Below are 19,202 nucleotides of genomic sequence, written 5' to 3'. Positions count from 1 at the left end.
GATCCAAAATTTAAATGTAATGATCTCCGAGCCACTTCATTATCACTCTTGCCTTGTGACATGGTGCTCCATCATGCTGGAAAATGCACAGATCATCACCAAATTGCTCCTGGATCGTTGGGAGAAGTTGCTCTTGCAGGACATTATGATACCATTCTTTATTCATGGCAGTGTTTTGCGGCAGAATTGTGAGAGCCCACTCCCTTGGATGAAAAGCAACCCCACACATGGATGGTCTCAGGATGCTTCACTGTTGGCACGACACAGGACTCATGGTAGCGTTCACCTTTTCTTCTCCGGACTATCGATTTTCCAGATGTCCCAAACAGTCGGAAGGGGCTTCAGAGAAAATACATTTGCACCAGTCTTCTGCTGTCCAATCCTTGTACTTCCTACAGAATTTCAGTCTGTCCTTGATGTTTTTCATGGAGAGAAGTGGCTTCTTTGCTGCCCTTCTTGAAACCAGGCCATTGTCCAAAAGTCTTCACCTCACTATGGTGCAGATGCACTCACACCAACCTGTTGCCAATATTGAGCAAGCTCTGCACTAGTGGTGACACGATTCCGTAGCGGACTCCTCAGGAGGAGATGGTCCTGGCACTTGCTGGACACTCTGGTACGTCCTGAAGCCTTCTTCACTGCAGTTGAACCTCTCTCCTTGAAGTTCTTGATGATCCAGGAAATGGTTCTTTAAGGTGCAATATTCTTTGCAGCAATTGCCTTGCATATGAGGCCATTTTGATGCAAAGTGATGATTGGAAGCACTTCTTCCCTCCTTTTATTGCAATCAGTCTGCTCTTATAATCCAATCAGAATGACAGAGTGATTTCATCTGACTAGTACTCATTCACACTTTCCCAGGTGCAGCTGACATGATTTGTGAAATTATGTTAGCTAGTAATTTTGTGCCAGGACCAAAAAACTATGAAATTTGGGTTTTTGTGATAAAAGTTAATATTTTTGGCAAATGTAGCTTTTTGCAATTATTTAAAATGCATCCGATCACTCTGCATAATATTCTAGAAACAATGTGAATCAACACCACAACAACTGAAGCAGAAAACTTTGCATAACAAATTAATGTCACTGCCAATACTTTTGGCCACGGCTATATACACACTTTGTTAGTATTTTTTAGCATTGTTTTTATTTTGTTTAACTTGGGTCAAACTTTTTGGGTAGCTTTCCACAAGCTTCTCACAATTTTGGCCCATTTCTCCAGACAGAACTGTTTGTAGGACAGGTCTGTAGGCCTCACACACTTTTTTTTAGTTCTGCCCACAACTTTTCTATCGGATTTGTAATGGCCACTCCAATACCTTGACTTTGTTATCCTTAAGCCATTTTGCCACAACTTTGGAGGTGTGTTTGGGGTCATTGTCCATTTGGAAGACCCATTTGCGACCAAGCTTTAACTTCCTGGCTGATGTCTTGCTTCAATATACGCACATGATTTTCCTTCATTACGATGCCATCAAGTGCACCAGTCCCTAATGCAGCAAAGCCTCCCCACAACACAATGCTGCCAACCCCATGCTTCATGGTTGGGATGATGTTCTTTGACTTGCAAGCCTCACCCTTTTTCCTCCAAACATAATGATGGTCATTATGGCCAAACAGTTACATTTTTTTATCAGACCAGAGGACATTTCTCCAAATAGTAAGACTTTTGTCCCCATGTGCACTTGCAAACTGTAGTCTGGATTTTTTATGGTGGTTTTGGGCAGTGACTTCTTCCTTGCTGAGCAGCCTCTCAGGTTATGTCATTATAGGACTCATTTTACTGTGGATATAGATAATTGTCTAAGGTCCATTGCTGTTGTTCTGGGATTGATTTACACTTTTTGCACCAAACTGCATTAATCTCTAGGAGGCAGAATGTGTCTCCTTCCTGTGCTGTATGATGGCTGCATGATCCCATGGTGTTTATATTGTTTGTACAGATAAACATGGTACCTTCAGGCATTTAGAAATTGCTCCCAAGAATGAAACCAACATGTGGAGGTTCAAAAAAACAATTTCTGAGGTCTTGGCTGATTTCTTTTGATTTTCCCATGATGTCAAGCAAAGAGGCACTGAGTTTGAAGGTACGCCTTAAAATACATTCACAGGTACACCTCCAATTGACCTATCAGAAGCTTATTGGCTAATTGCTTAAATGCATGACATAATTTTCTGGAATTTTCCAAGCTGCTTAAAGGCACAGTTAACTTAGTGTAAGCCACTGGAATTGTGATATAGTCAATTAAAAGTGAAACAATCTGTATGTAAACAACTGTTGGCAAAATTACTCTTGGCATGCACAAAGCAGATGTCCAAAACAACTTGCCAAAACTACGGTTTGCTAATATGAAATCTGTGGAGTGGTTAAAAAAAAATAGACTTCAACCTAAGTGTATGTACATTTCTGACTTCAACTGTGTGTGTGTGTATGTATACACACACACACACACACACACACACACACACACACAGTCTTCATTGGACGCGCCGACACGAAAATTCTAAACCATTTAATTTGTATTGTAGCGCCAGCGCGTGCAATGCAAAATGGAACGAGACACCCGTTTATTTTCAGCAGGACAGACATGGCACGACGGACTTGGCACAACAAACGCTTCCAGTGTAGACAGCCTCACTGTTTATAATGGGGATCTATTGCTTTTGACCCGACATGACACTCACGTCCAATGTAGACAGGGTGTGCGTTTTAGTCAGTCATATTATGGAAGACCAAGAAGCATTTTTTAACATTCAGCCTTTTCCACCACCTTAGTTATCAGCATTGACAAAATGCTCAGTCAACCTCTAGGCAGTATACTTACCAATCTTGTCCACATCAATCTACAACACAAACTCAAATTCACAACCAGTCAACTCACACAATCCAAAATAAAATGTGTTTTTTCCTGTCAAAGGAAACACACTGCTAAATCGAACCCATCTACATTTCTCTAGCCCTCTTGCGTGACATGACTATTGGCACGTGAGGGTGGAGTACAGCTTTCCTTCAACATGAGAAACGGTTCTGATCAAGAGCCATCGAGTTTACTGCAGCTGAACTTACATCACGTCCACACTCACTGACAAACAGGAAAGAGAATATATTGTCCTGTGGAGACACTGTGGAGACACAGACCCTCTTTCCCTTGAAATTTTTGGTTATTTTCATACATAATCATTTAAAATATCACAGAGAACAATGGAAATTTGAGAAATGTTTTGACAGTAGCCAAGGTGATGATGCGCCAAACATTTTAAATGCTTTAAAATATTGCTAGACTCTATATTTCAATAATAAAGATGAAAAAACTAAGCTAACTTTCCAAAAAGCTCATGAAATCTTAAGGCAAAGGTAATAAACAGGCCAATACCAGGAGCTTCGGTCCAACTCTCTTGTTTACTGAGACAGAAGTTACAAATTTACATTTGGATTGTTGAGAGAGAGTGGGAAGATAATTGCTAATGCAGAGAACAGGAAGGACTGTGTCCCAGCTCCCAAGGGTTGTGTAAACGTCAGCAGGATGTGAAATCTGGATCTGAATCCAACATGGGTGTGACTTCACTGCCAATCCTCACATTTATTGGCTACTTGGCTACTATCCTTCACAAGAATATCATGGCAAAACTTATGAAACAGGCCAATTTAATTTTACACAAAGATCTAGACAGCTTTGTGGTTATAGGTTGTTTGTGTATGTATAAATCCACCTGGAGAAAGGATAAGGTTGTACACATCTATCCTTAATGTACAAAAATGAATTAATAAATAAATATATAACAAAATGCATTTTATTTCCCAAAACTTATTTAGAAACCGACCTGAACATATTTAGTATATTTGCTTAAAATTGCAGTTATTCAGTACATTTAGTAAATAGTGTTTTTTTTTTTTTTTTTTTTTTAATTCTTTGAATGCTATTAACACAAAACTAACTTATTAACAAAGAATTTTCAAAGTTTATTTTAGTCTAAACAAGATCTACTTTCTCTGGGAGTTTCTTTTTCCTTTTGAGACTGTGAGAGATAAAGCTGTCTTACAGTCAGAACAGACACTGACTAGCTGATTGAGTGTACATGTACATTAATATGGCTGGTAAAGAATGCGTTATTGCAAGTTGCTCAGATGAAGGTATTTTATCCTGACATTCCCAATTCTTGCTCACTTTCTTTCTAATACTTTCCAAAAGAAAATATCCTTAAGTAAACTATGGGATATCCTTGTGTATTAAAGCATGCCATATAATTCTGTGTGTTCCTGCACTAAACTAAATATAAATGGTCACACAAATGCAGCACTTACTAAAATAAAAAATGACAACATTGCAGAATTGCTGCATAATATTAAGACCACAACCATAGTTTAATTCTTGCTGATGCAGTTAATTTGTTACAAAGATAAAAGTCCAGTTAATCTTGTTACAAAGAATGAATGGCAAGGTTGCCGTTTTTATGTACTATATATAATATAAACAAGTTGGTGACTCAAAGTTTACAACCAACACAAAGACAGACTGGTCTACCCACCACCATAAATAGACATGGTGAAAAAAAACCTTGACTCAAAATGGAGAGCAGTCATTTCAAAGAAAGGATCATTTGTAATATTGCCTTCTACCTGTAAACTAAGATCTAGTCCAAGCAAGCTCTCTGCTCAAATAAAATAAAGATGGCATTTTTTAATTATCTGCATAAGTTCAAATATATTAGTTAGTTTATGTGAAATCTTGAGTAAATATAATGCTAAATAAAAGTTTATTTTTAGCAATTTTATGTACATGTCATTTACTATTTTATTAAATTTGATCATATCCTGTAAATATCTGCATTATATCGGTCACCCTACTAGGCCTCAGCCATTAAATAAAAACAAAAAATCCAATCTCTGATTCGCACTCGTCACTGATTATGCGAACGTGTTTACTTCCTGGTTTCAACATGGGATTTTCAACCGGGTCTCCCATGCTACTGACGCAACATGATTCCAGTCACCCCACAGGGGAAGGTAAACAAACTTAAGCTAATGCAAAAATGTCTACGAGATGCCACATATAAGTGAGTTGGCAATATGTGGCCAATCCATGTGTATTGAAACTCACTGAAACAACATGCTTCCCAAGTGATCATGTTGGGAAAACAGGATTGAAAATTGTACCACAACGTGGTAAAAACATACCAGAATGAAGCAACTTGAATTAAAGGGCATATATGTGCATTTAAAACTGAATTTAGAGGAAGAAGAACCTATGTCATGTCAGCAGACTTCAGAAGATTATTAACTGACCTCACAAGGTCTACAAACGAGCAGGATGATTCAAACAACAATAATATCCACTTGTCCTTGTGCAGCAAGTTATTAAAACAGCATATTATCAAAGCTATTATTCAATAAAATATTATGATTTTGATATTTTGTATAAAAATAAAATAAAGGTTTGTTAATTTTACAGTTCATGACTTGGAAGCAGCCCTTTTTCACATTCACTGATCTGTTTTCGGCGAATGTGAAAAATCGGAGAATGAGAAAATGTCAAAAAGAGCAGCAGTCTAGACACACAATATGCAGATCACACTGTCATGAGGAATGAAAAAGGTAGAGATAATAAAGACAAAAAAAATTGAAATAATTAAGAAAACAAAAGGAAACTGAAATCAAATAGAAAACATGCTCCACTATTTCCAAAGAACTGCATGAATGTGGCTAGTTCTTAAAATAGCTGTCATTCCTATCTGAATGTCCATGTTTTTCAGATCAGTTACATAACCGTTCATCCCATCATTCTCAGACAGGACCAGATTTCCTCTTAAACGTATTGCTTTTGGGGTGCTCACACACGCCATCCTCTTGACTTCAGTATAAGCCTTAACACTACGAGCCACCTGGCAACGACTCACATTTTTCTTCCATGTATGAGTGTGTGGGTGAGTGTGTGTGCATTTCGTTGCCAATACAACAACTTTTTCTCTTACAATATACTTGACAGGAGCCAAATACTAAAATTTTCCATGTTTAGATAATGCCACAAGCAGGGCTTTCCTCACATTTCCCTCCACCAGCTTTCAATAACTGTAACATTAGTAAAGAGGAAGTTTTGAACACAATAGAGCTGGAATCTTTTAAAACAAACTCAACTTGTGAAGAAACAGGCTTGCAAAAATGCACCACAAGATCTGTAGACACCTTTAAGATATCTTTTTGGGGGTGAAAAACAATTGTTATCATGTGAAATACTTCAAACAACTGGTTTTAATTGTGATGACACAAGAATGGGAATGATCTAGGCATTAAAATATGCTCATTGAAATCACTTTGTGGAGCTTTTAAACACATGTTTTGTTCCATTTCAGCATTTCTGTAGTGGTTCTCATGCATCTTTTAAAAGGATAGTTCACAAAATGTCATTCCAAACCCATTTTACTTTTTTCTTTCTCCTGTGAAACACAAAATGATATGTTATCCTCAGTCACAATTCACTTTCTTTATATGGAAAAAGATGCAATGAAAGTGAATGGTAACTGTGGCTATCATTGTGCAAACATCTTGTTATCTGTTGCATACAGATTTGGAACAACATGAGAATGAGTAAATGAAGGGATAATTTTCATTGTTGAGGGGGGGGGGCTATCCCTTTAAAGGGTAACACACACATTAAAAATCCCATCATGCCTCACTTCATTGCCCTCTAAAACAATAGCATCTTTGTGGTGAGTTGTAGGTGACTAGTCTGCATTTTCTCTGAATTCCTTTAACCGCCATGCCTTGCAAACCATCACCATCTTCACAATCAATCTTCATGGCTCTCATTCTGCCCCAGAGAAAGGAAAATGTCAAAGGGTAGCAAAGAGAGAGTTATGCTGGCCTCTGACAGAGGGCTGTTACCTCCAATTCCTCTTACTTTCTTAAGGAGTCTAACCCCTTGTGACTCTGACACCATGTGTGAAAAAGTTCAGTATGAAGTACATTGGATGCATCTCAAATACTGTGTCACAATATGTGATCTCACACATTGCTTAGGGGGCCATGTATCAGCCAAAAACCTGGAAAATACTTTAACTTGCTTGAGGTACTGCCAAGAACTGGGTGGGGGAATAGTTGCTTATCAGAGACCACAGGGTGCGGCCCATTTGAAAGCCAAGCTAAATAATCACAATGTGAAATAGAGCTGTACAGTTTGGAATGCAAGAGAGTTCTAGAGTACCTGGTTAGTGTCATCATCCATGCCTGCAAACACTCATGGAGCTCACAAGCAGTTCTCTTTTAAATATTCCATTATATATCTCCACCAGATCACTCCCTTACAAAAGGTTGTGTGGCAGAACCATAGTACAGTTACAGCATCACTTGGTAATACCATAGTACTTTTATGTTACAGAATGATAAACATACACCAATCAGCCACAACATTAAAACCACCTGCCTAATATTGTGTAGATCCCCCTCGTGCCGCCAAAACAGCACAAACCCACATCTCAGAACAGCATTCTGAGATTATATTCTTCTCACCACCATTGTTCAGAGGGGTTATCTAAGTTACTGTACTTTGTCAGTTCAAACCACTCTGGCCATTCTGATGACCTCTCTCATCAACAAGGTGTTTCCGTCCACAGAACTGCCTCTAACTGGATGTTTTTTGATTTTGGCATCATTTGGAGTAAATTCTGGAGACTGGTTTGTGTAAAAATCCCAGGAGATCAGCAGTTACAGAAATACTCAAACATGCCCATTTGTCACTAACAAACATGCTGTGGTTCAAATCACTGAGATCATATTTTTCCCATTCTGATGGTTGATGTGAACATTAACTGAAGCTCCTGACCAGTAACTGCATGATTTTATACACTGCAGCCACACGCTTGGCTGATTGATAATCAAATGGATGATTGTTGGTGCCAGACGGGCTGGTTTGAGTATTTCTGTAACTGGACATCTCAGGAGGTGATGTGATCTCCTGGGATTTTCACACACAACAGACACTAGAATTTACTCAGAATGGTGCCAAAAACAAAATAACATCTAGTGAGGGGCAGTTCTGCAGACAGAAATGCCTTGTTGATGAGAGAGGTCAACCGAGAATGGCCAGACTGGTTTGAACTGACAAAGTCTACAGTAACTCAGATAACCACTCTGTACAATTGTGGTGAGAAGAACAGCATCTCAGAATGCTATTCTGAGATACGGGTTGGCGCTGTTTTGGCGGCACAAGGGGGACCTACACAATATTAGGCAGATGTGTTGATAGGTGTATTCTCGTACCTTTTTTCCATGAGGTACTCCAGGGTACTTCAAAGAATGCCATGGGTTTACCATACATGGTATTAACATCAGGGTTCCCACACCTTTTGACTATGAATTTCCATGGCCTTTCCAGTTGTTCATGATTAGTAGACAAGTATTTTATTTTTGGTTGATGCGATTTTAACTAGGGATGCACAGGAATTATTGCACGGAATCTTACAGCAAAGGTTTGCAATTACAACAAGACCAAACATAAAGTAAAACTGTGCATAGATCTTGAAATAATCCTCACATTGTGACTTGAGATGGCTAAAAACTAGGAATGTCAAAATATCGATAAATCGATTATTGATCGGCATGTTATTTTTTCTACATAATTTTAAGGCATCGATACATTATCATTAGTGACATTTAAATTACAAGCCTAATTTGTGTGCTTTCCAATTCACTTTCAGTTGGCCTTCTGTTTAATGTGGTCTGGCGTAATAGCTTTGGCAGACCACAAGGGGGTGATATAATATTTATTGTACTTAATCCTGAAGGACTCGTCAATGAGGTGCAGGTGGCAGTCCAAAACTGTGAATCTAGTCACCATACACACCACACACACCACAGTTACGAAGGTTTTTTGTACTTTAAGAATTAAAAAAGTGACGTTGATGAGTTGGCGATGTTTATAATGCAGTTTCCCTAATATGTAGCATTAAATAGGCTTCATTTAAACTGTCAAACCACAAAAAGACATGTAGCTAGAAATACTTTGTGTATGCTATATGAAAGATATACTGTATATTCATAATATAGCATCCAGTGGTGGCTAGAGTAAATAATCTTGGTCTTATGATAATGATTAGGGTTGAATTTAATGGAAAACTATGCGAGTTGTGCTCCGTGGTGCTGCATACATTTGAGCAGCCTCCGAGGTTGCAGCTGGGCATAAGTGTATACATATCTTTATAGAAAATAATTGTTTTGAAGTTTAGATCGTGTCCCGCCAGGCACGTCCGGTGTGCGACCCCCTATAAGTTATTCTGCCACTTACACTTTGTCAAAGTTGTGTTGAATATAAAGATGTATGAATAGACACTGTAGTGCAACGATTAGCATTATTTCTGAAAAAGTTCTGATATAGATCTATAATCATTGGGAACATTTTAGAATTATTGATGGATGAAAAAGGAATCGATCCTAGGCCTACTAAAAAAGGTTTGTGAGGGAAACAAATTTGTTTGTTTTACTTTAAGAATTGAGACTTTTCAAGCGTTATGACTCATGACAATTTGATCAGTACGATGTGTTTATTTCACTCTCAGTGCTAGCTAAAATATTACACCTACACAGATTAGGTTTTGTATTGTGTGATTGGCAGGGCCATACTTCGGTTGATGCAACCGGTTCAGTCACACCAGGCCTGCGCTTAGTGGGGTCTTGGCAAGTGCTACTAAGGGGGACCTACCTGAAAGGCGATCGCACTATCGAGGGAGACCACCGCCCTAACCACCAACAAATTCCTGGTTATCGACCACAATGAGCTGTGAATTCTTGGTTATCATATCTGCTCAGAAATTCCATATCGGTGTATACCTGTCTTTAACAAACAAACAGTTGGGTGATACCAATGCCAACAATTTTTCCACTTACAGTACTCGCATTATTTTGTCATCATACAAGAGGAGCAAAAGCTATTCAATTTATCTAACAATTAATATTTTCCATGACAAGACAGTATTTTTTTTAAATATTTAAAAAAAAACTAAACATTATCATGTAAAATTGATGTGAAAAAGATTATTTCGCATTTCTAAAATTATTTTCGCACTTCTGTTTTTGCCATTCTAAACCACAGAACTATGAATAAAACAGAATAAAACTGTTTTTTATATTAGGATAGAACATTACATATTTCTAATCAGATTACTTATTAAATCATTAAAGTTGATTTATATACAGTAGCATGCAAACAAATAGGTTATTTTCCACTTCTAAATATTATTGCACTTCTGTTTTTGCCATTCTAAACCTTAGAACTCACAGTTTATGTATGGCAGAACATTACAAACATAGGATGTAATGCATAAAATAAAGGTTATTTGGCACTTCTAAAACATTATTGTGCTTCTGTTTTAATACTTTCTAAACAACAGAAATGTATATTATGCATATTCAACATGCATGACATTTTCTGAATTGATGTATTTATTTTTGGTATCCATTTCTTTATATTCCACAATGAAAAAACTGTTTACAACACAATACATTTATCTAATTAATTATAAAATCCTTGTGGGTTTTTTTCATATCAGCATTTTCATGCTTATGAACAAAATGCTGGTGGTTTTAATTTTTTCGTTAATTGGCCCATCAATATTGGTGGCCAATACACTGGTGCATCCTTAGAAAATATTTCAGTGTTGAACAGAAGTACAAAAATACATACCTATATACCATATAAAAAGAAAATTACCAGACTTTAAAGATTTTATACATTTCCATTAGGAACGTGTCAGGGTGGTTTACTAATTGACTAGTCTTCCAACAACTGACTAGTCGATTAGTGAGGTTGACAACTAACATTATTATTTTTAGTGTTTGTAGTATTAATGGGCGATGCAATTCAGGGAAGCAACTCCAACATAACAAAACAAAATTTTTTACAGCCATACACCTACACCCTCTCAAAAATGGCATAACATGCCCAACAGCACACAAGCTGATCTTTGAACATGGATTCATTCACGCAGTCCACTCATGTGTACGTCTGTTTCCTGGCCTGCATTGCCCCCCTCCCCCTCTTTGTCAGACTGTTATCTGTAGAAGCCACTCACCATCTGATCACATTTACAGTCTTCAGAGGAAAGAAGAGAGAGGACAACAAGCACACACATGCCACGTCAGATAGAAAAGCACAGGAAGAGTCCTCAGTGTGACATCGTTTACCTCCATACACAATGCTTTTTACACAATTCGTTTTTTGAATAAACAATATACCCGTGCGTTCCATTGTAATTTCTGTCCCATATCAGGACTGGACAAGCCAAGCACTTCTAGGAAAGCCAAATACACCTGAACCTCACACTGCTCTAATACTTAAAGGCAATTAGCCATTAAATATATGTCCCAGGCTATTTTCATTTAAATTAGTTGCTCTTATTGAATATTTGTGCATACAGGGAGGGTGATTATTCAATATTCTGGCTAAATCATAGTTTGATGGGAATGGACAGCCCAACTGTTGTCACTATAGATTAATTAGGGTTTTAACGTCCTTTTCTTCCTACAGGAAAAGGGCCTATGGAAAGAGCATGGGTTTGTTGCGCTATAGTGTAAACAGGAAAACTAAAAATATTTCCCTCTCAACACTGTTGCAACATATCAGCTAACTGAATTAACATCTTGTCTTTTCTTTGGGCCTAGGGTGTGCAATTGTAAGCACAAACACTTTTAGATTGCAAAGTCAAAGCTGCCTATACAAATGGAGCTCATGCTCCATTAATAGGACACAGAATAAGTTGTGGTAACTGCAGGAAAGTAAGCTGGGGGGGGAATAGGGAAAATAATAAAAAAGAAAATGAATGAAAGAAAGTGTAAGACAGTGCAAAAGAGCAATAAAAATACCCACCTCTGCTGACTCTCTGTTTCTCTCCAGACAGAATTCCAGGAGTGTCTATGATACTGATGCTGTCCAGGACTGGATTTGGCATCTGAGCACATATAAACCTGAGAAAAAGGATCAAAGTTTTTAAATGGGAAGACACAATCACACACTTCACCAGTTTTAACAGTTTGTTATTTAGATGGCTTGCGGTCTTGCATGTTTTTGTGTGAGCAAAATGATTGATTGGAAGGAATTCCCTTCTTGCTTGCCAAATCTTATCATTATAGACCTTACCTCAGATTTTCCATGACCCAAAGCATTCTCTATATCTTTCTGTTTTTTCATTCATGCACCAAGCCTGCAGATCAGACTCTGTGCTATAATTTCCATTTCTTTTAACATACCAGCATATTTTAGTCAAACCCCCATTGCCATGTTCCACAATACATATTTTACTTATCTCCCCCACCCCTCCCTCCCCTTACATTTTTCCAGAAAGAGTGCCATAACGTATTCCCTCCACTCTGCAACCTTTACTCCTGCCAATTGAATCCCACATTTCCATTCTTCATGCATTCCACTCGTTATTGGATAAACTGCCATTTGACAAAGACTGTTTATGTCATTTTGGATGGTATTTGGATTGTAAAGCCTAACTCGTGCCATCTCCCATCACACATTTATGCATCAGCACAAGCGCGTTCGCCTTCAATTGTGCTGCAACAGGAAGCATGCTGCGTCAGCAGCATAGGAGGCCTATGTTCGGATCCCGCATTGAAACCAGGAAGTAATCACATTCAAATAATCAATTCTGACGCTGCTTTTTCCCCTCTAACAACACATTATTACTCCACTGATGGTTAGGTTTAGGTTTTGGGTTGGGGGATCTAGAACTGGGTAAAAACATTTTCAGATGCATTATCTTCATTTGATTGATCTCAATGTCCATTCTTAAATCCCAAGAATTATTTTTACTCTTTGCACAACTCTCACAACTACAATGAGAGAAACTCTCTCACGTGACTTAAAGGGGTCATGACATGAGAAACCAAATTTGCCTTGATCTTTTGGTATATAAGAGGTCTTTGTATCATTAAAACGTCCTGCAAGTTTAATATTTTAAGACGTCCTCCCCATTCTAAACGAATCATTTATTTAATCAAGCTCAAAATACAGCTCGTTCTGGATTCATGGTTAGAAGTGACGTGACGGTTAGAAGTGACGTACCAGCGTTTGCATATGACCGCCTCCAGCACAAGATAACTACGCTTTAAGCGCAAGACAACTACGCTCATTTCGTATCGCCGTGCGCCTCACAAGTGTTCAGTCGATGGACAGCGAGCTCTGACAGAGACTACTTGTGCACAGGAAAATTACGATGCCACACAGATTTGCTGTTCCTGGCTGTGGTCAAACAAAACCTCTGAATAAGCAGCAGAAAGATCCAGACGTCAGGGAAAAATGGATGCAGTTTATTTTTTGCGGACGTCCCAGTCACGGCAGTGTTAACTTAAGCGTTTGTTCTGTACATTTTAAGGATGACTGTTTTGAGAACAAATCTCAATATGATGCTGGCTTTGCCAGAAAACTGTTGCTCAAAGATAAGTCCGTGCCGACTATTCTGGGAACAACGACGACGCAAACTGTAAGTAATCTATTTTAAACTTTAAACTACTTTTTAAAGCGCAATTTCATTCATTATGAATAATCACAGTGTTTTTACTTAGTTTACTTTCATATTGTTCTGGCTGGGGCGCCAATAATTGATACATAGGCACTGACGTTAGCCAATCATAACAGTGGGCGTTAACACTGAAGTCTTAAATGGAAAACGCTCCCAAAACAGACTGTTTGAATCAGAGGATGAGAAACAGGGTGGGAAAAGGTCATAAATCACTAGATTTTAAAAGTTTTTCTTAAAAATAAATATATTAATACTATAATTGCACCTAAGGGAACATAATAATACAATAAAAAAAACCATGTCATGACCCCTTTAAATGTCAATTAACTGTCACTGGCTCGAAAATGTTCAGATTTAACTCACCAGTAAATGTGTACTATTGTGGAGGAGTTCAGTGCTGTGTTTAGAGTGGTTTGAATTGTTTTGTGTGTCCAAAAAGAGAATAAAGCAATCCATTTTCCAATGCATAATGTCTCTTATAATACACTTTCTATCTTTTACAGTCTGATGTTGATCAAAAACAACAAAAAAATAAACATTTAAAGAGGTTAAGACATTTAGTCCTTTTTCATTAATATGTGCTCATTTGCAGTTTTTCTTAAAAAGACAGTACAGGTTTTAAGCATGTGTTCAACAAAGCAGAGTAAATAGTTGTAAATAGTGCAAATAATGCATAAATAATGAACATCTAACAAAATATAATATATGCAATATAATATCATATTTATTGATGGAATAAATGGATTTGATAATTTTTCAAAAGCTAAAATATGACTAAAATGTGACCAAAACTCACAAACAAAACTCTGACTCGCTCACTGTGCATTTGTGGATGGCAGCTCACATTTATGAATTCTGAAACATTTATTGCATGAGAGCTGTGGGCAATCCACAAATAGGTGGACTGCACCCATCGTCCACTCAAGCCAATCAGATAAAGGACACATTATTCGGACCAATCACAGCATGTTCTATCTTCAACCAGTCATGCTTTGTTTTAGTATCAGGGCAGGACCAGAGTCACAGTGCTCTCATGAGCATGGAATCAAGCACTTACAGATATGCTCCAAGGCCACAAACTTTTAAAGAAACGGACGCCAGAGGAAGACTTAAGGTTTGTATAATTTTCTCTCAGTTATAAACATGTGTAGTGTCTTGTTAAATGTCGACAGCTGAAAATTGCCCATTTGTAGAGTATCCAGATCATTAGCTTTATAGCTAACCTGGCTGACTGTATGGAAACTGTATGTAGAGTTGAAGTCAGAAGTTTACATATACCTTAACCAAATACATTTAAACTCAGTTTTTCACAATTCCTGACATTTAATCATAGAAAATATCTTATATCAGTTAGGATCACTATTTTAAGAACGTAAAATGTCAGAATAATAGTACAGAGAATTATTTATTTCATATTCCCAGTGGGTCAGAAGTTTACATACACTTAGTTAGTATTTGGTAGATTCAGGTTTTAACCAAACATCCATTCATCATTGCTTGGTTCAAAATGGGTCATTGGATGCAAATAATTGGGTGAGGGTGAGGTGTGTGCACAGGGATATTTATGATTATCCTGTACTGAACGTCACTATTCTATTTTGGGGTCAAAAGCATAATATTGAGGCTGTGGTTAGTTCCCGCCTCACCCATAATTTTAGGTACTAATTGGCTGGCTTTTCCAGCATTGTTAAAGTGGTGTGTGTTGATGGGAATACAGTGGGATGGTGTCGGTTGACTGGGGAGGCAGAGCCGGGGCCATCTACGTCAGCTCCACATCAGGATGACGTAAGGGAGGCCCTTAGAAATCCTGCTGGGGAATTGATAGTCAAAGTAATTGATGGTCAACGTCTTCCGGCACGCATTACATTCACATATCCTTATTTTTCAATTATAAACAATCGGTTGTATTGTATGATGCAGGATACAACCCAGTTGTTAGTATCAAGGAGCTGTTGGGAAAAGTTGTTCCAGGCGGCTCATCATAGTCCGATGGCGGGTCATTTGGGACAGGTGAAAATACTAGGCCATCTGATGGCTCGTTTCTATTGGCCGGGCATTCACAGGGATGTTAGCCATTGGTGTGCGACATGCCGCAAATGTCAGCTGGTGAAACTGCCGGCCACTCCAAAAGCACCTATATATATATATATATATATATATATATATATATATATATATTATAATTACTTCAATTATAATAAAATTACTTTTTTTACCACTTGCAGACCAGTCCAATGTTACTCACAAGAAATTATGTCAACCCTGTAAAACAATGCGTGTTTCACTTATTTACTCAGGACGTATATGGGCTGTGAGATACAGGAGGACCATAATAATAACAATAACAAAATAATAATAAAAGAGTTGCGAGGATACTGGAGAACTGGTGCTCTTTGGTCCACATCACAAAAAGATGGAAAGAGTTGTGGGACTTTTGTGCTACAGGTGGCAAGACATCACAAAGCTCCATGGCCCAAGCTTGTTTGTGTACCATATTCTTTTCTATTCATTAACGGACTTGTTTTTAATGTGTAACAGTTATTTTTTCCAAACATTTGTGCAGAATGCTTTTACCCTGACTAGGAGTATCCATCCCAGACAACTGATGCAACAATATGACGTGGCAATGAGGATGTTCATGTAAAACAAACTCAAGTACTGCAAGCACTCCAGTTGTAATGTTGAATTCCAGTGTTTGTGTGTGTAAATACATGTCCTCAAATGTATTGTCTTTTGTAGTTACATGCATGACAACCTGTAATTTGTAACCAAAAAAATAATACCTTTTAGCCAACAGACTTGCTTTAAAGTGTTTTAAAAAAGCAGAATCTCTTTCAAACCTATTTACCTCAAAATGCCTTGAGAGAACTCAAAAGATTTGTCAACTAAATGACCAAAGATATTTTGTTAAATGAGACGAGTCAACATTTATACTCATACGACTGACTTTCTTCTGTGGGAGGAAGTCAAAAGGAGATGTAAGGAATTATGATATGGACTGACAGCCTCGTTTTCAGAGCCTTATTGATGAGTACGATGGTGCCGCAGATGGCCACCTCGGTGTGGAGCTCTCCAATTCTTTTGTTGTTTTTGTTTGTTTGTCATGTGTTTAGTCATCTTTTTCCAGTCAGTTTTACCAGGGACGAACTGCTGAACGTTTATTCGGAGGCGCAGCTGTGTTGTTTAAACACGCTACGAGACGCAGGTGAGGGAAACGATCCGGTGCGCTGGTTAAACTCTGTCATCCCGGCGTTCGAACAGCACTATCGAGCATTCATCTAGCGAATCTCCGCTCTCTTCCCAACAAAACTGACGAACTAGATCTCCTCACACGTACTAATAAGGACTTCTCAAACTCTGCTGCACAGTGTTTCACAGAAACCTGGCTGAGTGAAGCCATTCCGGACAGCGCATTACATCTGCCGGGATTCCAGCTGTTCAGAGCGGAAAACGAGAGGTTAAAAAGTTAACGGCGAAAACGAGAGGCGGTGCCCAAATACAGACAGCATATTACATGCCACACCAGAGACAGGAATATATTGGATCACTGCTACACAACAATAAAGAATGCATATCACTCTGTCCCACGTGCAGCTTTGGGACTCTCTGATCACAGCCTGGTTCATCTTCTTCTGACCTACAGGCAGAAATTAAAATCAACAAAGCCAGTTGTAAGGACTGGAAAGAGATGGAAAAATGAAGCAGAGCTGGAACTACAAGCCTGCTTTGACTGCACTAATTGGAGTGTTTTTGAAGCTGCAGCTACAGACCTGGATGAGCTCACAGATACTGTTACATCATACATCAGTTTCTGTGAGGACATGTGCATCCTTACTAGGACATTTTTATCATTCAACAATGATAAACCATGGTTTACAGGAAAACTCAGACAGCTTCGTCATGCCAAAGAGGATGCTTACAGGGGTGGGGATAAAGTCTTGTATAATCAGGCCAGGAACACACTGAATAAGTAAATCAGAGTGGCTAAAAGAAGTTACTCTGAGAAGCTGAAAAACAAGTTTTCAGCTAACGACCCTGCATCAGTGTGGAGTAAGTAGCCTGAAACAACTTACTAATTACAGGACTCCTACCCCCAACCCTGTGGTGGACCAACGACTGGCAGACGACCTGTAGGTGTTCTACTGCAGATTCGAAAGGCCCAATTTCACACCCCACACGCACTCAGACCTTCACTTCACACAAACATTAACACCTCCTGTAACCCCCTCCTCCCCCCTCCTGCTACACAACCTGCACTCAAGATCTGTGACGACGATGTGTGCCGTGTCTTTCAGAAGCAAAGGTCAAGGAAGGCTTCAGGCCCAGATGGCGTCTCACCAGCGTGCCTTCGTTCCTGTGCTAACCAACTGGCCCCCATTTTCACACAGATCTTCAATAGATCACTGGAGCAGTGTGAAGTCCTATGCTGCTTCAAACGCTCAATTATTATCCCTGTCCCTAAGAAACCAAAAATCACAGAACTTAATGACTACAGACCTGTCGCCCTGACATCTGAAGTCATGAAGTCATTTGAGAGACTGGTGTTGGCCCACCTGAAGGACATCACTGGATCCTTTCTAGATCCCCTTCAATTTGCTTATCGAGCAAACAGGTCTGTGGATGATGCAGTCAACATGGGATTGCATCATGTCCTGCAACATCTGGACAGACCGGGGACATACGCAAGGATCCTTTTTGTGGACTTCAGCTCGGCTTTCAACACCATCATCCAAGCTATTCTCTGGACTAAGTTAAACCAACTCCCTGTTCCATGTCTATCTGTCAGTGGATTACCAGCTTTCTGACGGACAGGCAGCTGCTTGTGAGGCAGGGAAAATTCACTTCCACCACCTGTACCATCAGCACTGGTGTTCCCCAGGGATGTGTGCTCTCCCCACTACACTTCTCCATCTACACCAATGACTGCACCACCAAGGATCCCTCTGTAAAGCTCCTGAAGTTTGCAGACAACACCACTGTCATCGGCCTCATCCGAGATGACGATGAGTCTGCCTATAGAAAGGAGGTTGAACGGCTGGCTTTCTGGTGCAGTCAAAACAGCCTGGAGCTGAACACGCTCAAAACGGTGGATATGATTGTGGACTTTAGGAACACCCCAACATTGTCCCCCCTCACCATTCTAAACAGCACTGTGGCAGCAGTGGAGTCATTCAGGTTCCTGGGCACTACCATCTCACAGGACCTGAAGTGGGAGTCACATATTGACTCCATTGTGAAAAAGACCCAGCAGAGGTTGTACTTCCTTCGCCAGCTGAGGAAGTTCAACCTGCCACAGGCGCTTCTGATACAGTTCTACACAGCAGTCATTGATTCTGTCCTCTGCACTTCAATAACTGTCTGGTTTGGTGCAGCTATGAAATCCGACATCAGAAGACTACAGAGGACAGTTCGGACTGCTGAGAGGATTATTGGTTGCCCCCTGCCCCCCCTTCAAGAACTGTACACTTCCAGATTGAGGAAAAAGGCTGGTAAAATCACTCTGGACCCCACTCACCCTGCTCACTACCTTTTTGAACTGTTGCCTTCTGGCCGATGCTTCAAAGTTCTGAGCACCAGAACCATCAGGCACAGGAACAGTTTTTTCCCTCAGGCTATCCATCTCATGAACAGTTAAATTGCCCCATTGAGCAATAATTATGTGCAATACACAGTTAAGTCTGTTTATA

The 19,202-nt window shown here is 39.1% G+C and overlaps 1 protein-coding gene across 1 annotated transcript in view; it reads right to left on the bottom strand.

Annotated features, from left to right (window-relative positions):
* The window catches only part of LOC127636133 (EH domain-containing protein 1-like), a 33,779-nt gene that overhangs the window by 4,514 nt on the left and 10,063 nt on the right, over positions 1-19,202 (bottom strand). Inside the window, exon 2 of the mRNA XM_052116542.1 lies at positions 11,856-11,953. Within this exon, the coding sequence (XP_051972502.1) occupies positions 11,856-11,953 (98 nt within the window). The remainder of the gene's footprint in view (positions 1-11,855; positions 11,954-19,202) is intronic.

This window comes from Xyrauchen texanus, chromosome 43, assembly GCF_025860055.1.
Source record: "Xyrauchen texanus isolate HMW12.3.18 chromosome 43, RBS_HiC_50CHRs, whole genome shotgun sequence".
Lineage (NCBI taxonomy): Eukaryota > Metazoa > Chordata > Actinopteri > Cypriniformes > Catostomidae > Xyrauchen > Xyrauchen texanus.
This window is presented reverse-complemented; position numbering and strand designations above follow the sequence as displayed.